This window comes from Typopeltis vanoorti, chromosome 21, assembly GCF_054136105.1.
Source record: "Typopeltis vanoorti isolate ZY-2024b chromosome 21, IOZ_Tvanoo_1.0, whole genome shotgun sequence".
NCBI classification, from domain to species: Eukaryota; Metazoa; Arthropoda; class Arachnida; order Uropygi; family Thelyphonidae; genus Typopeltis; species Typopeltis vanoorti.
The window spans coordinates 76,621,634-76,643,773 of NC_143569.1; the positions used below are offsets into that span (position 1 = coordinate 76,621,634).

Here is a 22,140-nt window from a genome sequence, read left to right on the forward strand (position 1 = left end):
ATTATTATTATTACGGGCGACTCCAGGGAGTCCTTAGACTCATCGAGGGGAGGCCTTAAACATCATGTCCACACAACTATACGACATTCTCACAGTATCTATCATACCTTACCTTGAACTCACTCACTGTCATAGCACCCACAACAGACTCTGGCAACTTATTCCACTCGTTTACCACTCTAAAAGTAAAGAACCCAGCTCTAACACCCTTGCTAACCACACTCTTGCTCAGCTTCCATAGGCGTCCCCTAGTTCTCCCACCACCAGTCCTGATCTCAAAAATATCCTCAGAATTAATCTTATAGAAACCCTTTAGCAATTTGAATGTCTCAATCATATCTCCCCTTTTCCACCTATCAACTAATTTCTGCATCCCACAAATCTTCAACCTGTTCTCATATGGTTCATTCCATAGATCCACTAGTCACTCACCTCTGGATCCTCTCCACCTCCTCCCCATCAAGAAGGAACCTAGGTGACTAAATCTGGGTACAGTAGTCGAGATGAGGTCTTATCAAGGCTCAGTACAGAGGTACAATAACTTGCTTGTCTCTGCTCGTCAAGGTATTTTTCAACAACCAAGTGAGTTGATGAGCCGATTTAGTTACTTTTGCAATGTGCCCCCTAAACTTCATCTCCCTATCCACCAACACTCCCAAGTCCCTGGCCTCATCAATCTCCTGGAGTACAGTTCCATCAATGTGGTATACTGCTGCTAATCTTTTCACTCCAAAATGCATAACCTTACATTTTGTTACATTAAATTGACATTCATTCTCCTTAGCCCAGAACTCCAATCTATCCAAGTCATCCTGCAAGATTTTGACATCTTCTGCATTCACTATCGCCCTATCCAACTTGGCATCATCAGTGAACAAATGAACTGTTCCTATTAGATCCTTCCCTATATCGTTAATGAACAGATTAAACAGCAGTGGTCCAAGAACAGAACCCTGCAGCACACCACTAGTCACAGGCCATCTTTTGGACTCTACTCCTGAATAAACTACTAATGCTCTTGTAACTTTATCATAAAAGGCTAGCATATTGCTAAAACAAGAGCACTCATTCACAAATCCATGTTGACTCTCACAAATAACATTACCCTCATCTGCCCAATGCTGTATACGGTCCTTCACTACTTTCTCCAAGATCTTACTAACTACTGATGACACACAAACTGGCCTATAATTAGACACTTCCAATCTATTAAGGACTATAAACTTAAGTTAAATGTTATTTGATAAAGTCTGATCAGTTTTCCAGACCTTCATTGCACTTTAGACTCGGCTATCACAGTAAGGCTTAGAAACTTTCTTTGAATATACACCCTCTGTTCAAAAAGAAACCGACCATTTTTCATAGAAAATAAAACACAGGCAAATTATAATTATTCAAATCATTTATTTCAATCAATATACTCTCCCTCAGCTTCAATACAGCATTTGACATGGTCAATTAATTCGTTAAACGAGTTTATTATATCGGTTTTTGGGATACTATTGAGGGTTGTGGTTACTGCCGCTTGAACGTTTTCAATGGTGTCGTATCGCTTTCCTTACATCTGCAAATGAAGTTGAGGAGAAAGAAGTCACAGGGTGCTAAATCAGGTGAATACAGCAAGTGATCAAACACACAAACTTGTTTTTTGCTCAAAAACTGTTTCACAATGTTTGAATGATGAGATGGTGTATTATTGTGCAAAAGTGACCAGCTGCCTGCATCACGATATTCATGCCGCACGCGACGATTTCTCGCTATCAATCACTTCGAGATAAAACTGACCATTTGGCTGGCAGAATGAATTCTTTGTGGATAATGCCCTATTAATCGTAGAAAAATCAGCATTGTCTTTACTTTTGACTTCTCCAAGCGACTTTTTTTTTTTTCGGATGTCCCTCTTCTGGTGGTCTCCACTCAGCACTCTGGTGACGATCACTAGTAACGATCACTTCAAGGAAGTTTGAGTCCTTATGATACATTTTTTGGTCATCGGTCAACTTGTGGGGAACAAATCACGAATTCAGTTTATGAAAGCCTACACTCTCGCTCAAAATGTTATGCACAGTTGATTTTGGAATCCCCAATTCATTTTCAATCACTCACGGATGATTTGGGGTTTTCTTTGATGAAATCATACACTTTTTGGATGTTAACTTCACTCAGTCCAGTTTTTGGACGGCCTAGCTTTTCGTCGTCCTCAAACATTTCACGACCACTTTGAAATCACTTAAACCACTCGTAAACTTGAATATAGAATAAACATTCATCACCGTATGCTTTTTGAAAAATTTGATGCATTTCAGTAAAACTTTTACCAAATTTAACACAAAAGTCAATCTCAGCTCTCTGTTTGAAATTAATTTTCCGACCGTTCGTCAAAACACACTCTCACTCTTGGGACTATAACTCGGCTTCTAATGAAACAAATGTCATAAACAGTTGACACAACACTAATGAAGGTCACTGCTTTTGACAACAAAAAGATACAACAGGTGGTGCCATCAGTTTCTTCTATTTTCAAAAAGTTCGGTTTCTTTTTAGACAGAGGGTGTACAGGACTGTACTTATATTTAAGATGCTTTGGTGCAGTAATCTAGAGAAGTCAAAAAGTTCCTAGGACTAATGTCAAATCAAAATGAGATCGAGATTATGGTTTTATAAACCTCCTTTTGATGTTTAGAAATCTGCTTATCTAGTGGAAGGCCAATTTGACAAGTTTGAAGTAAAATAAGTTACTTGAACATGGGACTTCATAAATACCAGGTAGAGACAATAGGACAAATTTGTATTTAAGAAGGGATATAATTAACAGATTTAATATTTATTGTAAATCATACTTTAAGTTTCAGAAGTGTGTGAATAAGCCATTCAGTTAGAAATATATACACGTTTGCACAAGAATAATGTTTAATTTGCCAAATATTTTGGTCTGAATATTACAGACCATCTTCAGTGGCTACATAGGAATAGTTTCAAAAAAAAAGTGGAATACGAACAATTGATCATTCACACATAGAGCATTATTCTTGTGCAAACATGTATATATTTCTAATCACTATGTCACAAGTATTGTTAAAAAATCAAGCCATTCGGTACTTTCTATAAAACAAATATATTTTGCTTGCTTCAAAACTTCATTGTTGTTGTTGTTTTTAGGTGACACTTTCAAGGAGTCCAAGGACTCATCATAGGTGGGCACTTTACATTACACAGTCTATTATCTGCACTACTTGATCCTCCACATGCTACTTCACTATTCACCATTTACATCCTGTGCTATCTGCTGCCCACTAGCATTTTTGTCTGTTATTTGAATGTAGTATCTGATTTGGATACATGGTAAACCTGAGTTTCTCAGATTTATCTCCTGTGGGTCATGCAACACCCGTTATGTTCTGGATGATTGGTGGTTAAAGAAATACTTTCCTTTATTCCCAGCTGGAAGAAAGAACCCAGCTACCTCTGTATGAGATTGGATAACTCACCTTCAGTTGGAAAACCATATAAAGATTTCCATACTCATGATAAGAATTAAACTCAGGTCTTTTCCATTCAGAGGATGAAATGGTCTATTATTCTTCCAACTGTGAAAATGGATTTCAGTTTTCTCATTGCTTTTCATTTCATACATTCATAAAAATTTCATACATCTTTGATTTTTATCATTATTATTATTATGGGTATCTCCATGGAGTCAGTAGACTCATCGCAGGAGACCCAAACTATCAAAACAATATCTGTCATAGCTGTTCTTGAATTCATTTACCAACAAAGAACTCACAACTGAGTCAGGCAGTGCGTTCCACTCATTCACCACCCTCCAGGTGAAAAACCTCATTCTCACGCCCTTGTTAACCACACTTTTCCTTAATTTCCAGGGATGACCTCTTGTTCTTCCATCACTATCACACAACTGAAATATTTCCCTTGCATCAATCTTATAAAAACCTTTCAGTAATTTAAATGTGTCTATCATATCTCCTCTTCTCTGCCTATCAAACAACCTCTGCAATCCACAAGCTCTCAATCTATCAATGTAGGGAGCATTTTTTACATCACTCACCAACTTAGTCACTCTCCTCTGTACCCTTTCCACAACCTCCTCATCTCCAAGGAATCCAGGTGACCAGACCTGAGAACAGTAATCAAATGTGGAAGTATCAATGCTCCTCCCATGATGAGTCTTCGGACTCCTTGGAGGTGTCACGAATAATAATAATAATAATAATAAAGGGGAATAATAACCTCTTTATCTCTGGATGTTAGTGTGTTTCTCAATAACCAAGTAATCCTATGTGCAATCTTGGACACCTTAATAATGTGTCCCCTGAACTTCATCTCCCTATCTACCAACATCCCTAAGTCCCTAGCCTCATCAATCTCTTGAAGTACCGTTCCATCAATGTAGTACACAGCAGGTAATCTTTTAATCCCAAAATGCATAACTTGACACTTTTCTACATTGAATTGACATCCATTTCCTTTCACCCATTTTACCAGCTTATTTAAATCATCCTGCAAACTCTCAACATCAGCTTGATTTTTTATTGTGCTACCCAACTTTGTATCATCAACAAACAACTGAATATCTCCCTTTAAGCCATTTTCTATATCGTTTATGTACAAATTAAACAACAATGGCCCAAGCACAGAGTCCCAAGGGCTCCAATTTGCGCAACAGTATTCCATGGGGTATCCTGTGAAAAGCCTTAGCAAAATCCAGGAGTACCACTGTGTAGCCATTTCCTGTCCATCTCAGATGTCATTCTATTATAAAAAGCTAATAAATTGCTAAGGCAGGATCGACCTTTAACAAAATCATGTTGGCCCCTATAGAGTATCATATCCTGATCTACCCATTCTTGAATTTTGTCTTTAACCAACTTTTCCAATACTTTTACCACCACTACCGAGATAGTGATTAGTCTGTAATTAACTACTGCAGTTTTAGAGCCACCTTTATGCAAATCAACTACTTTGCCTTCCTTCCATTCTCTAGTGACCATACCAGAGTTCAAACTTAAGTTAAATAACCAAGTAAGAGGCGTTGACAATTCCTTTGCACATTCATGCAACACCCGTTTTTGTTCTGGATGATTGGTGGTTAAAGAAATACTTTCCTTTATTCCCAGAAAGTTATTTAAAATATGAAACAGTACTTAATCATTAGCTTACCTCTTTCTCATCACTGCAATATATAGTACATACACTACCAGCCTTAAAAGCATTAGTGCATTCGTAATGACCATTTAATATCTGTGGTGGTGGGTGACAAGTGACAGGCACACAGGATGGCCCTGTCCATGATCCGCTACTGTTGCACTGCAAATATAATGTTCGTCTAGGAAGGAAAAGAAATAAACTCAGTATGTTTTACATGTTTTTTTTACAATATACAATATTTACTGATTACTCAAAATATTATTACCACTATTCTAATAGTTCATAGGCTACATACACTCTTGCTGCCAGAACTTGATAAGAACTTTGAGCGCTGCAGGAGGCTTGCTGTACCATGATATCAGGATGGGAAGCAATCCTGATATCATGAGAATATATGGGAAGCTTCCCATATATTGCTTCCCATTTTATGTATACTAATGCCAGGAGTATTAGGAACAAGAAGGAGGAATTTTTGGCCTTGGTTGGCTCTTCCTGGCCAAAGGTTATTGGCATTAGTGAGGCATGGCTAACAGAGGATGATATAATTAGTGGGATAGAATGTGAAGGGTATAGTGTTTCAGGAAAGACAGAGAAAATAATGGGGAGAGGAGTCATTGTTGATAGCTGATGAACTGCAGCCAAAGAAATAGAAGTTTAACTGCAAAAATTGAAAATAGCACATTTGAGACTATCTTATGTGAGATTGAGGCCAGCAGAACAAAATATACAGTAGGGTGCTGCTATAGACTAGGCGATGGAATAGATGATGGAGATAGTATGCATAGGCAAATAGACTCAATGAGTGGAGAACAGGTAATTATTCTGGGGGATTTCAACTAAGGTTAACATTGATTGGAAGGAAGAGAGGACACATGGGAGGAAGGAAATGGATTTTATGCAGTTACTAAGGGATAACTACCTGTGATAGCATGTAATGGAATATACTAGGGGTTCGAGAGTGCTTGACCTAGTAATTGCATCTGAGAATTTGACTGTAATGAATATGACCACGTTGCCACCAATTGGTGAGAGTGATCATAAAGGTCTTGACATGGGAGGTGGCTAAATGTGTGGAATTTTCAAATAAGACAGGGTACATGTGGAATTACCAGGCTGGTAAGTATGACAAGCTTTAGAAAATTGCGTGGATCAGTGCCATGGCATATAAATTCCCTCCACAATTGTTTCTTTTTTTGCAGTTCAAGCTTAATGGTGTTATTCATCCATTTAACTCCCACTTGATTTACTCTCCGGACTCTAGGAGAAAGATGACCTGGAGGCACACGAACAGTACAAAGCACAGGCCAGAAGGGTAATTAGTGTAGTAAGAAAAGCAAAACCAGATTATGAAAGGAAATTATCATCGCAAGCTAAATAGAATCCCAAACAGTTCTTTCGATATGCTGCAAGTAAAAGAAAAAAATGTATATGGCAGAATGATTTTAAGGAATGCCGATGGTGGGGAGGTAACTGAATCAGTTGAAATAGTAGAATTACTAAGCAAACACTTTGCAAGAGTATATCATCCAGGAGGTGATATTGCAGGAATGAGGGAACCAATGGCTTATACAGGAATTGAGGTGAATGAAATGGAGTGAATAGTATATTACAGAACCTTAATGTGAATACATCTGTGGGATTGGATGGTATACCAGCTCAAGTCTTACGTGAAGCGGCAAAGGAATTGTCAGTGCCCTTGACCATATTGTTGATTTTAAGTCTCAGCTCTGGGTTAGTCCCGAGGGGGTGGAAAGAGGGAAAAATAGTGCCATTGCATAAAGAAGGCTCCAAGACTGCTGTCGCAAATTACTGACCGATCAGCATATCAGGAGTCGTTGTCAAGGTTTTGGAGAAGGAAGTCAAGAGCAAAATACAGGAATGGATAGATGAAAATGGTATGCTCTATGTGGGGAGCAGCATGGTCTTCTCCAAAACCTTGACAATGACTCCTGATATGCTGATAGGTTGGTAATTTGCAACAGCAGTCTTGGAGCCTCCTTTATGCAATGAAACTATTTTCCCCTCTTTCTGCTCCCTTAGGACTAACCTAGAGCTGAGACTTAAATTAAACAATACTGACAATTCCTTTGCAGCTTCATGTAAGACTTGAGCTGGCATACCATCCAATCCCATAACTTGCTCGCATTTTATAATACAGTGACGGCTGAACTGGATAAGGGTAATGGGTTTACAGTGATACTGCTGGACTTTGCTAAGGCCTTTGACAGGATACCACATGGAATTCTAATCAGTAAACTGCAGCACATGAGGAAGGATATAGGGTTGGTAAGATTGATAGGAGGGTGGTAGAACTAGGGGCCATCCATGGAAACTGAGCAAGAGTGTAGTTAGCAAGGGTATTAGAACTAGGCTTTTTACTTGGAGAGTGGTGAATGGGTGGAATAAGTTGCCAGAGTTTGTTGTGGGTGGCATGACTGTAAATGAGTTCAAAGCAAAGTATTATAGATACTATGCGAATGCTGTATAGATGAAGAGATATCAGAATTGATGGAGAGATATCAGAGAGTAGTTTATTCAAGAGTAGAGTCCAAAAGAAGGCCTGTGACTAGTGGTGTGCCGCAGGGTTCTATTCTTGGACCACTACTATTTAATTTGTTCATTAACGATATAGAAAAGGGTCTGAAAGGAACTGTTCATTTATTTGCTAATGATGCAAAGTTGGGCAGAGCAATAGTGAATACAGATGATGTCAAAATTTTGCAGGATGATTTGGATAGATTGGAAGACTGGGCTAAGAAGAATGGATGTCAGTTCAATCAATATGGCATACAGCAGTATGCCATATTGATGGAACTGTATTCCAGGAGATTGACGAAGCCACAGATTTGGAAGTGTTGGAAGTTGAAGTTTAGGGGACACATAACAAAAGTGGCTAAATCAGCACATCAGATCACTTGGTTACTGAAGAATACTTTGACGAGAAGAGACAAGCAAGTTATTGTTCCTCTTTATCAAGCTTCAATAAGAAAGGATCCAGAGGTGAGTGACCAAGATGATAGCTGGTCTATGGAATGTACCTTACGAGAACAGGTTGAAGATTGTGGGTTACAGAAATTTGTTGATAGGCAGAAAAGGGGTGTATGATTTAGACATTCAAATTACTGAAGGGTTTTATTATTATTACTATTACCACCCCAAGACCTCATGGAGTCAAAGACTCATCTGGGAGGTCCTTTTATCACACACACAGCTCATCAAACCGTGTTTTAAACACATTCAAACTCTTTGCAGACACCACACTCTCAGGCAATGCGTTCCAATCATTCAGAACTCTGCACGATAAAACCTTGCCTCTCACTCCCCTACTCAGACCTCTCTTTATATAGTTTCCAGGGATGACATCTGGTTCTCCCTGGATTTCCCACTATTCTCTGTAACACTTCTCCAGCATTGATCCTATAACAACCCCTTACCAACTTGTAGGTCTCTATCATATCTCCCCTCTTCCTCCTGTTCACCAGACTCTGCAAATTACATCTTCTCAATCTTTCCTCATACTCGACATTCCAGAGTTCAGAAACTACCTTAGTCAGTCTCCTTTGAACCGTTTCAAAATCTCTTCATCCTTCTAAAAACCCGGTGACCAAATCTGGGCACAACAGTCCATGTGTGGCCTAATCAAAGCCTTGTACAACGGAACAAGAATCCCTCTACTTCTACACGTCATTGTCCTCCGCATCATTCCCAGAAGCCTTTGTGTTGTCTTCACAATTTTGCCGATATGTCCCTTAAATATTAGATCCTTATCCACTATTACCCCCAGATCTCTTATTTCCTCTATCTCCAACAATATATTCTCACCAAGCATAAATTCTGCATCCCATTTTTGTTTTCCAAATTTTAAAACCCTACATTTTGCAACATTGAACTCATATCCCCATTTCCGTGCCCAATCACTCAATTTATTCAAGTCTTCTTGCAAGGCCACAACATCTTCACTACTCTTTATGGTTCGTCCCAACTTTGCATCATCTGCAAACAACTGAATATCTCCATCCAAATCTTTGCCAATATCATTAATATATAAGTTAAATAATAATGGCCTTAAAACAGACCACTGAGGCACTCCACTAGTGACTTTCCTTTTCCTGGATATCACACCCCCATACACAACTTGTTGATACCTATCAGATAGCTGTTCCCCAATCCAACGCACTAATCTAATATCCAACCCCATCTGCTCTAGTTTCACTGTCAACTTATCATGAGGTACTCTATCAAAAGCTTTTGCAAAATCCGAGTATATTACTGTGTATCCTCCTCCTCTGTCCAAGGAAGCAGTCACTTTATTGTAATAAGTAAGTAGATTACTAAAACACGACCTCCCTTTAGCAAATCCATGCTGTCCATCAAAGATTATACCATTGTTGTCAACCCAACTCTGGATCCTAGTTCTCACAAGCTTCTCCAACAACTTAACCACAACACCTGACACACAGATAGGACTATAGTTTGATGCTTGAGTTTGATCACCTCCTTTATGAAGTGGCATAATCTTGCCCTCCTTCCAATCCTTAGGGACTTGACCGAGTGCAAGACTCATATTAAAAAAATATGTCAAGGCAGATGTCAACTCCCTGGCACATTCTTTCAGAATATGTGGTGATATATTATCAAGTCCCACAGCCTTATTAACATCTAGTTTACTCAACTCCCCATACACCTCTTGCTAACCTACAGTCCGTCTCTCCTCTCCATCATCATCAACTGCTCTCAATCCCTCCATGAAGTCACATTCACAAGATTGAAAGATCTTTATGAACTGCTCATTAAGTATCTCCACCACACATTCTGTATCAGCTGTCTTTATACCTTTTTCTCCAATCAATGTCATCATTCCATAATTATTCTTTCTTTTGCTGGCTACATATCAAAAGAACTCCTTAGGATTCTTTTTGGCATCATTAGCCAACTGCTGTTCATACCTCTCTTTAGCTGCCCTCACCAACCAAGTCACCCTCCTTGCCTGGTCTTTGTAGACCTCATGAAATTGGTTATTTCCACTTCTCTTATGCTGCCTCCACAATGCCCTTTTTCTCTGTATTGCATGCTTGATCTCTTTATTCATCCATCTCACACCCACCTTATTTAACCTTCTCACCCTTGGAATACATTTAGACATTGCATCTGCTAGATAGTTTTTGAAAATCCCCCAAGCTGCATTGATCTCTTTTCCAGCTAACTCCTCATTCCACGCTACACCCGCATGCTGTCTCCTGAGCTCTTCATAATCACCGCCCTTGTAGTTCCACATATACCCTTTTCTCACAGGGGTCCTCGCACTGCTGGCAACCACCCAGGTAATCACCTCATGTCACTCTCACCAATTGGTGAATGATTTGACACCTCATTTATAATTACATCCTATGATGAGATGACCAAATCCAAGACCCTCAATCCTCGTGTGCCCTCTGTTACATACTGTCTGAGGTAGTTACCCTCAAAAACTCAAACTCATTTTCTTTACTTCCAGTTGCTATCTCATCATTCCAGTCTATATTGCCATAATTAAAATCACCCATAATGATCACCCTTTTTTTTATTTGCTTGGCTAATTTAACTATCCATTTCACTATCACCACCATCCACATTACCTGGTGTATAACAACATCCCACCAAGTATTTGATTCCATTCACCTCTATCTCCCACCATACTGCCTCAAAAACCACTGGCACTATTTCCCTCTTTCATCTCTACTTTATATGGACATAACTCTTTCTCTATCATCAATAGCATTCCCCCTCCCTTTTTACCCCTTCTGTTCTCACGAAGTAAAACACCTGACCCTACTACCTGATCCCAGTCCTGAAGATATTTCAGGTGCTAACTTTGTATGCTCACACTTGGATAAAGGATTAAACTAAATTTATTATAGTCTAACCAAGTGAAAAATAAACTTTCAACATCTTTCTCTAAATCCAGAGTAATTTAATAAAAAGGAGGCACACCTTTTGGCAACTCCTATAGGTAAAGATGACCTCGCTATTGCTTCTGCCTGGTATCTCCACATCTGGGTGTGGCTCCCACTGAAGAGACCTCAATAAAGGTCAAAACTAGTCTGGATAGTGGCCCTTCCCTTAATGCATAACATTATACATATCTGCAAGCAGATGTGTTTTGCATTATGGGATATACTGAGATAGCAGTAATGTTAGCTAGGTCCAGCTTTGCTGCGAGTTTCCCAGTGTTGTACTACCTGACCCCAGTCCTGAAGATACTTTCAGGCGCAAACTTTGTTTGCTCACACTTGGATAAAGGATTAAACTAAATTTATTATAATTGGACAGTGGAGAATGAGCAGAATAAGTTGCCAGAGTTTGTTGTGTGTGCCATTGACTGTAAATGAGTTCAGAGCAAAGTATGATAGATACTGTGCGAATGCTGAATAGTTGTTCTTGACATGATGTTTAGGGCCTCCCTCGATGAATTTAAGAACTCCTTGGAGTTACCCATAATAATAATAATAATAATATCTGTGAGATTTAGGGTGAAGGAATCAAACACCAGATATCTCTCTCTCTCTGGCATTGTGACACTGCACATTATCCTGCTAGAACATACCTATGCCAGACAAATATCCATTATGAAGGGATTATACCATCAGCCATAATGAATAGAGACTTTGAAGCATTCATAGTATGATCTATAGGTATCTGCTCTCCAAGGGCTTTTCAGGAAAATATCTCCAATAATGAAACTGCTTTCTATCTGTTTCTGGATCATGATACTGGAGTGTCAATTTATTTGATGGCATTAATTTACAACACAGAATAATAAGAAAATAATTAATATTTATTTAACTTATTTGCTGGTATTACATCAGGCATCATGCCATTGACACCATGCCACATGACAAACTAGTAATTAAATTGGAATAGATGGGGTTGGATAGTAGATTAGTGTGTTGGATTGGAGATTGGTTGTCTGGTAGGTGTCAGCAAGTTGTGTATTATTATTATTATTATTATTATTCAGGCCTCCATGGAGTCAAAAGATTCATCATGGGAGATCCTTTCTAAGAAACACAAGTCTATCAAGACTCATCGAGAGAGGTCCCTCTTAGGAAACACAAAGTCTATCATACCACTCCTTAAACGCACGTTAAACGTTCTCACTCTCACCACTCTATCACGCTATGCATTCCATGGTTCGACTACCCTCCATGCAAAGAACCCACTCCTCACCCTCTTTCTCACAGTTTCCTTTCGTAACTTCCAGGGATGGCCCCTCATGACTCCATCTCGCTGTTCAACCAAACGAAAGAACTCCCCAGTGGCATGCCCCAGGGATCTATTTTGGGGCCATTGTTGTTTAAATTGTATGTAAATGACATTGGAAAGGGCTTAAATTGTGATATACAGTTGTTTGCAGTTGATGCAAAGTTAGGGATAACTATGAGAAGTAGAGCAGATGTTGTAACTTTGCAAGAAGACCCAAACAGACTGTCTAAATGGACAAACATGTGGAGATATTAGTTCATTGCAGCAAAGTGTAAGGTTTTAATATTTGGGAAGCAAAGATGGGATGCAGAGTATAGGACTGGTGGGAATATTTTAGAAGAGGTGGAGGAGATGAAAGATCTGGGGGTGATGGTAGATAAGGACTTGAAATTCTGTGAGCATTTTGCTAAAATTGTGAAGCCAACACAGCAGATTATGGGATTGATTCAGAGAACATTGAACATGTAGAAGTAAGGATGTTTTACAAGACTTTGATCAGGCTCCTTGTGGATTACTGTGGTTTTCAAAGGATGATGAGATGTTGGAGAGGATTCAGAGACAGTTGACTAAGTTGCTTTCTAGTCTCTGAAATGTGGAATATGAGGACAGATTGAGAGAATGCAAATTCAGAGCCTAGTGGGCAGAAGGAAGAGGGAAGACATGATCGAGATGTAAATGTTGGTAAAGGATAATTACCAGATTAACGTGGATGAGATTTTTCACAGAATATCTGGAGACGGGAAGAATGAGGGGACCATTCCTGGAAGCTGTGTAAGGTGGGTGCGAGCAAGGGGGTGAGGAGTAGATTTTTTGCATGGAGAGTAGTGGGTGATTGGAATGCATTGCCTGAGAGTGTGGTGAGTGCAGGGACAGTGAATGCATTTAAGTCGAGGTATGATGAGATGTGCATGTGAGATTGGGACCTCCAATAATGAGTCTCTTGACTCCATGGAAGTCTGCTGATAATAATAATAATAATCTTCAGAGCACGAAAACTGTTTCTCACAACAGTACACAAACAGATCAGAAATTAAATTTAATTCTTAAGAAATGCAATTGAATGGCTACTTTTCTTCCTATCAACAAATTATCAGCATGGTTTCTATCTTCAAAAGGTAAACAGTGTCTCTCTCTCTCTCTCTCTCTCTCTCTCTCTCTCTCTCTCTCTCTCTCCATGTGATGACTGTCATGTGAAAAATAAACTTTTTCACATGACGGACTTTTTCACATAAAAATTTGTTCTTACTTTCGACAAACTGGATGCTCCGTAGAGAATACAAGAACACCAATCTGAAATCAGCACTGCTTGGCACAACATGGAATAGATACAGACCACATCCTATGGTCTGAAACTCACTTCATTGATGTTCAGTATAAATTTGAATGCTTGTTTAAAGAAACCACTGAGGCCTTTTTCACTGTTCGAACTTAAATCAGAACAACTGTCTCTGTCTTTCTAAGATATGAGAAAGTCTTATTTTAATCACACATAAACAATTTTTAAATAGCTAATGAATTATCAATATTTCCTCAGTTATACCATTGCATTGTTTTATGTATAACATCATGCTAATTTTTCAAATCAATCCATTCTTTGCATTCTACTTTGTAATTAACTGTTGTTCACTACTGATGATGGTCTGTAATATTTATTCTGAAATATATGACCTTAAATAAATAGTATTACTTATCCCTTCCACCATTAACTTGCAATCATGTCTTTTTTCACAGTCTAATAGATCGCATCCCTTGCTTATATCAGCTAGCAATTTCTAACGACCACTTAATATTTTGACTGGACTATGTGTATGTATATACATATATACAGTCAGTGGTACGTTTTTTTTTTACATATATACAGTCAGTGGTACGTTTTTTTTTTACATATATACAGTCAGTGGTACGTTTTTTTTTTACATATATACTGAATCCTACTTATGACATTACCAGTGTACTATAGTAAACTGAACCATCACTCATAACTGCTCCAAGAAGTGTAATAAAACTGTACAACAGAAAAATCAAGTATATCACAGGCTTTCATTAAAATCTACATATTTTTCTGTGTATACCAATGCCTAAAATAAGAAACAACTAAAAGTAAATTATCAGCACATCCAAAACTGATTTTGGTTATGCTAAAAGCAGGAAAACATGAAAGGAAGATATGCACTCTGGCCTCTTAGCAAAGCTGCTGGCCATAACTTTGTTCCATCCTATTTCTGCTTCTTTAGCACTTAAGATGGTTCTTGCACTGTAACCCATATAAAAAGTCACTCTTCTCATTTCTTGATTTTCTTCCAGTTTTCACATCAACAGTCTTCATAAATACTTCTGCTATTCTAAACATTTAACATCCACCTTGATTTTTCATCAAAAAGAGATCAGAAGATTATGTCCAAATTGAATACAAAAAGTTTCCTGATGGCATTTCTCTGATTGTTCTGAAGGTTTGCTGCAGAATTGACCCCTATTCTCTGTTGCCTTTTAATTCTCTGCTATTCCACTGACATCTCTCCTGCAGCCTGGAAATTAGTTCACATTCAGTCTATTCCTAAAAGAATGACAAATTATCATCCAATTTCCCTCACTTCATTTTCATGCAATTTCTCTCACTTCAAGTAGTGCAGAACATATTCTGCACCACTTTTTTTCTCACATGATAAATCTTGCGCTAAGCAAATTACCAAAACATCCAGAATATCAACCAATAATTTTGATCCACAAACCATTTTTCAGTTCTTCGGTTCTTAAAACTTTTAATTTCAGTCCTAGTAAAAATCCATCCCATCTTATGTCTAACAAAACAAAACCTTTTCTTCGGTCTTACTTTTGAAAATGCCCAGATCTCTGGACAAGATAGAATTTCTCTTCTTGGGATAACTGTAATCTGGAAATCTTTCTTGGCATAACCATGTTAGTAATAGCTCCTACTCTGCATCTCAGAAAAAAAAAATGTTTTCTCTCTCATTCACTATGGAACAGCTATTAGCAACATATACAAATTGCAAATCCAATTGAACCATTGAATATTGTTCTCATATTTGAGGTAATGACTCTTAGAGCTCCCTAAAAATACTTGACTTAGTACACAAAATAGCAATGAGATCGATTAATAATCTACCTGAGCCCAGTGGAGACTAGATGGGATAATGCTGGGTATAGAAACAAAGGCATTTATATGCTTTATACTAATGACAGGAGTATCCGGAATAAGGGAGAGGAATTGGTGGCACTAATAGCATCAGCCTGGCCAAAAATTATTGGGATCACTGAGACGTGGTTAACAAAAGAGGATATAATAACAGGAATAGAAGTCGCTGGGTACAGCATTTTTCAGCAGGATAGGAAGGAAAAGTGTGGTGGTGGAGTACTGCTTATGATAAGTGACGACCTATTTTCCTCTAAGAGTGGAGACTTTGGATGGCAGTGACACTAATGATTTTGAAAGCATATAGTGTGAGATAGAGGTGGGCAAGACAGGATATTTAGTGGGGGTGTTGCTACAGACCAAGGAGCACAGAGGGTGGGGACTAGGAAATGTTTAGACAGTTGAGTTTGGCAAGTGCAAGAAGAATAATTGTTATGGGAGATTTTAAATACAGCAGTATAAATTGGGGAGAGGAAGATGCATGTAGCAATAAGAGAATAGAATTTCTAGAATTCTTGAGGTACAAATATCTTAGGCAACATGTAATAGAGGGAACAAGAGGTTCAAGAGTTTTTGGATTTGGTCATAATAAGGAAGTTGCCATCATAAGGAAGTTGTGATGACAAGAGGCCATTCCTGGAAGTTACGAAAGGAAACTGTGAGAAAGAGGGTGAGGAGTGGTTTCTTTGCATGGACTGTGGTTGAACCATGGAATGCATTGCCTGATAGAGTGGTGAGAGCAAGAATGGTCAACGAGATTAAGGAGTGGTATGATAGCTTTAGTGTTTCTTGGGGGGGGGGGCTCCCCTCGATGAGTGTGATAGACTTTGTGTTTCTTAGGAAGGACCTCCCACGATGAGTCTTTTGACTCCATGGAGGCATGAATAATAATAATAATAATAATAATAATAATAATAACATCACATTTGTTGTTTTAAGGATACTTGCGACATAAGACTGAATGATATAATCACGTAATCACAAGAAAGATATTTATTTAACCAAATATTTCGGTCTGGAAATAGCAGACCATCGTCGGTGGTATTACAAGAACAGTTTAAAAAATATACAAGCTAGAATACTAACAATAGATCGTTGAAATTAGAACATGCCGCGTGATGTTATATCACTAAGTATGAAACGAAATATTTTGAAGTAGAAACATGATTGAATTTGCTATTAAAAAAAAAAAAAAAAAAAAAAAAATTAATGAGTAATCTTGATTAGGCTTTCCCAGATTTTTGATATAGATATGCAGTCATTACGATTCAGGTTGGGATGATGGAGCAAGGAGGCCTCCACGCTTTCCTTGAACAAACGTTCGAACCTGTAACGGGATCTATGTAAGAGGCGCGTCTTGGACCAAAGGATGCTGTGGTCAGTTTCAATCCCGTGTTGAGCCAAACCAGACTTTTCAGGTTTATTGTGAAGAATGGATGATTGATGTTCTTGGATTCTTTTTTCAAGAGAACGTCCAGTCTGTCCAAAGTAAGAGAGATCACAGTTGCAAGGAATTTGATAAACTCCAGGAAGAGATAAAGTTGAGCGTTTGTCTTTAGGAGAATATGATTTAACAGCTACGTATTCTCCTATTAACAAATTGTCTTCTCATTTTCCTTCTCCTAAAGACAAACGCTCAACTTTATCTCTTCCTGGAGTTTATCAAATTCCTTGCAACTGTGATCTCTCTTACTTTGGACAGACTGGACGTTCTCTTGAAAAAAGAATCCAAGAACATCAATCATCCATTCTTCACAATAAACCTGAAAAGTCTGGTTTGGCTCAACACGGGATTGAAACTGACCACAGCATCCTTTGGTCCAAGACGCGCCTCTTACATAGATCCCGTTACAGGTTCGAACGTTTGTTCAAGGAAAGCGTGGAGGCCTTGCTCCATCATCCCAACCTGAATCGTAATGACTGCATATCTATATCAAAAATCTGGGAAAGCCTAATCAAGATTACTCATTAATTTTTTTTTTTTTTTTTTTTTTTTTTTTTTTTTTTAATAGCAAATTCAATCATGTTTCTACTTCAAAATATTTCGTTTCATACTTAGTGATATAACATCACGCGGCATGTTCTAATTTCAACGATCTATTGTTAGTATTCTAGCTTGTATATTTTTTAAACTGTTCTTGTAATACCACCGACGATGGTCTGCTATTTCCAGACCGAAATATTTGGTTAAATAAATATCTTTCTTGTGATTACGTGATTATATCATTCAATAACATCACATCTCACACACACACACACACACACACGAGTTTCTGTTGATTCATTTTCTACAAATCTTTCCATCATCACTGTTCATCACATTTAGCACTGGCAATTCCTCCACTGCCAGCCTGGTTGGATGAGTGGATAGCATACCTGCTCTCCCACCAACAGATTGTCGGTTCAGATCCCACCATGGGCATGGATGTTTGTGATTCTCTTACTAATTCTGTGTGGAAAGGGAATTGTGACCCTACCTCTTCTTCTTTTAGTAGAGACTTTGTTCCCAAAATCCTATGAGGTATGGGAGTGACCATATGGCATCCAAGGAATGGCAATGTGACCAATTACCCCACTTGACTCTAAATGTGCAGACTGTTCAACAGTTCTCCCTACCCCTCGCCTTCCTTAACAGTTTGACTCCAATCTCACAGGATAAATTTTTCTTCCTGTTCATTCATTCTTTTGCTGTCTTATGAACAGTTTTGTATCTCCTAAAGATTACAATGTACAGTTTTTTCAAATCCAATCTTAACAATTTTCTGTTTCATTTCCACATTTTACCTCTCCATGGTACTAATGTACCGGGTGGCCATAAAATAACTTTCCCTCTTTGGAGGCATCTGTAGCTAAAACCAATAAATGGATTGAGACCAAATTTTATATTGAGGCTTTTGAAGGCATGGGGAGATGATTTCCGCGAAAAAAAGGTTTAGTACCAAAAGTCACCGATAGGGGAAATTTTGGCACTGACTGAGCCAAAAGAATCAAATATTTGCAGTAAACCCAGGTAAAAAAGGATTATGCGAATTTTACTGTGCTTACATGACAACAGCGCCACCAATTCCTTAAAAGGGGATTGGGAACGTTCAGGCAGTTATTCAAATGACTGACAAATTATGCTCAATATGCATCCTACCTTGTCTCAGCATGCTTTACTTGTTAAGTTGTTTTACCTTAAACAGTGCAATGCCGTAGCAGCCCTTCGGGAATTTAGAAGACCTCATAACCTGCGTACAGGTCCTATGTCAGCTGTAGCACTGAGAGCTATGATTAAGAGGTTTGAAGAAACTGGATCACTGGGAGTTAGACCTGGCAGAGGATGGAAAGCAGTGCAAGAAGAGACAGTAACAGGCATTGCTACTATGGTGTTCAACAACACAGAGACCAATACTGGTCCAAGCTCTCATGCCATAGCACGCAAATTTGATATGGCTTATGGTACAGTCTGGAAAATCTTTTTTGAGTGTATTACCCCTACAGGTCTTATAACCTGCTCCATTACTGGAGAGATTTATCGATGAATGCTGGAAAATTTGTCATTCCTTCATTGCAGCAAAGACAATGTTTGGACTCCATAATTTTTATGCAGGATGGAGCACGGCCACACATTGAATGTTCAGTACAGCGCCTTTTACGCCAGCATTTCAGTAATGAGAGAGTTATCAGTCAGTTCTTTCTGACGGCATGGCCACCTCGATCCCCGGACATCACACCATGCGACTTTTGGCTGTGGGGGTATTTGAAATCCATTGTGTATGTTGGTGGCGTTCCCAACTTGCATGTCTTGAAAGAGAACATAAAACGGGCTGTTATGAAAATCCAATCCAGCCCCTTGCGCTCAGCTGTAAGAGCATGTTGCACACGGGATGCAATTTGTTGTACACAAGAAAGGTCAGCACACTGAAAATCATGTATGTGGTCCAGGGGACATTGATTCTGATGAATAAAACATTATTTCCTGTGAGTTCAATAATTACATTAATTTCTGTGTCTCTCACAAGTTGTTGTTTTAGTTTAATTATTATTATTATTATCATTGTAACATGCCACATATCCAGCTAGAATGAATGATGCGGCTGTCGCTTACACCGTCGAAATGTTATTATTCCATTTTATCTGCCTTTAATGTAATTATCTACTTGTTTTCAGTACCGCCAGTGCCAAAATTTCCCCTGTCAGCGACTTTTGGTACTAAATCTTTTTTTTGCGGAAATCATCTCCCCATGCCTTCAAATGTCTCAATATAAAATTTGGCTCATTCCGTTTATTGGTTTTAGCTACAGATGCTTCCAAAGAGGGAAAGTTATTTTATGGCCACCTGATACTATGGCTTAAAAAACCTAGCATTTATGAGATTGCTATAAAAAAAAAACTGTTTAGTAATGCAGAAAAAAGAGACTATTCATAAACTGAATGTTGTACTACCAGTTAAAAACAGCTTTTCTAATAGTGATATTAATTTCAGTGTGACTGTTTTACAGGTTTCAGGTATATCTTGGATTGCATTTCATATAGTTATTGAGCAACAGGATAAATGCCTTTGCTTCATAATGGTATTCAAGTAGGTTGATGTGGGAAAATTGCAAACTGGAAAAAATTTTGACAGTGAAATTTTCTTAGTGCTTGATATCTTAATCCCAGGGAAGGTTTCAGTAGGGAAAGAAGAAGTCTCTAAGTCATAGTGGAGAGCTACTGACAAGACTGATTCTTGTTGAAGAGCTCAACAACAGAGAAGAAAATCACTTCCAAATGTTGGATCCTACTTCTTAATTTATACTTTGGATCCGACATGTTAGTCACGATGATGTTCTTAAACAAAATTATAAGTTGCTAGTTGATTTCTAATTCAATATAGAGAAAATTTATATTTATAGACTGTGCCACTCTATATCTGAATTAGTTCAAGAATTGAAGAAAAACCAACTCACAACTATCCTCTTTTATATGATGTTATTATATATACTGGCCGAGTATATTTAACCTACTTAATTTTCCCGCTTTGGTTCGAATATTTTAGGAATGCAGTAAAAGAGATTCAGGCAAAATACAACTTTTCATTAACAAAAACAAACATTTAATTTTAAAATCATAAATTTTAAACTTAACTTCAAATCAGTAATTAAGATATCACAATCACTTCAGTTTCTCCGATAAGTACAATCAAACTCTGACAAGATAAATCTGTTATCTCTATATCACAGTCTTTTCATAGTTCCTTAAGTTCCAAATACAATAAAAATTGCAGTAATACCTCTTCATAAACAGACACTTTTAATTTTACGCTTCTTTTAATTCTCCACGATAGTTACTGTTAACATCAGGGAATTCTAAGATGAAACTCACACACTTCTCTGAACAGAAATATTAAAGTTGGAATAATCTTACCATTAATCTTCTTCCTTCATCAACATACACACAAACACTTTTTATAACTGTAAACACTTTTAACAATAAACAGCACTCATTAAAATAAATCTTCTAGCATTAACTGAATTAATTTACGAGCACAATACATATAATCAGATGTTCTTGTATGAAGCACTACTGATTACTCTTGAATTAGGGCAATACACAATAATTCTTTAACTTGGGGTTTTATATGTACAGATATTCATTCCTCCGGCATTCAAATAATTCTTTAGGCACTATAATTCTAAACACCGCTATCATTAAACACAACCCTGTTGCCTCTATTTATTCTCTAGTCACTTCTTACTATGCTTCACGTTTCGGTGTGTCCTTGAAAGGTCGGCCCTGAAAATAAATCTCAACTAAAATATCGCTAGTCATTCAGTAGTCACTCAGCTATCTTCCGTTGCTTTATTTGTTATTCAGAAACTTATTAGCTAACTGCTTCTCAACTTGTAGACTTTATTTAGTTGCTTGAGTGACTTGCCGACTCGCTATTATCACACTGTGATTGCTGAATGCCCGATTCCAACCTAATGCCAATCCTTCTCTCTCTAATAAATCTCTAATGCTCTATTCTCCTAATGCTTTTTTTTCCAGCGTTCCTCCTTTTTATATCCATTTTTCCCGCCTAAATTCTTCTCGAGATCTCTTTAACTTTCCAGTAAACTTTCAGCATTTTCAATAAACCTCCTCTTCACGTTCTGTTCCAATTCTTGCTCTCGCTTACTTACATGCGGCTCCATGACAACAAAACAAAACATAAATAAAATTGAGCTATTACATAATGTTAAACTTTCACAAACAGGAATAAATAGAGAATATTTACATTTCAAATAATGCGCAGTTAAATTATCAAATACAAGGTCTTATAATATTAACATAGTAATAATTAAAATAGCTTAATAATATTTTATCACAGAGTTTTTCTATTATTAATACATACGTTCTTGATTAAATAATTAAATATTAGATAAAATTAAAGGTAGTTATATGAATATTAAATTATAAACAAGTGATTTACATTAAATAATATTTACAAATGTAGCCTTTGCCATAGTGGATTATGTTGGATTCTGAGGAGAGTATTAATAATTTAAATTTCTCTTCATTCAGAATCCAACACAAACATACATAAATATTTTCAAATGATATGAGGGGTGGGGGGG

At 37.7% G+C, this 22,140-nt stretch overlaps 1 protein-coding gene across 2 annotated transcripts in view; it reads right to left on the reverse strand.

Annotated features, from left to right (window-relative positions):
- The window catches only part of LOC150094999 (pappalysin-1-like), a 171,488-nt gene that overhangs the window by 34,327 nt on the left and 115,021 nt on the right, over nucleotides 1-22,140 (reverse strand). For both annotated transcript variants that reach the window (XR_016550119.1, XM_090411011.1), the window contains exon 15: nucleotides 5,179-5,344. Coding sequence is in view for 1 of the 2 variants with exons in the window: in XM_090411011.1 (XP_090267137.1) it covers nucleotides 5,179-5,344 (166 nt within the window). In the remaining variant the exon portion in view is untranslated. The remainder of the gene's footprint in view (nucleotides 1-5,178; nucleotides 5,345-22,140) is intronic.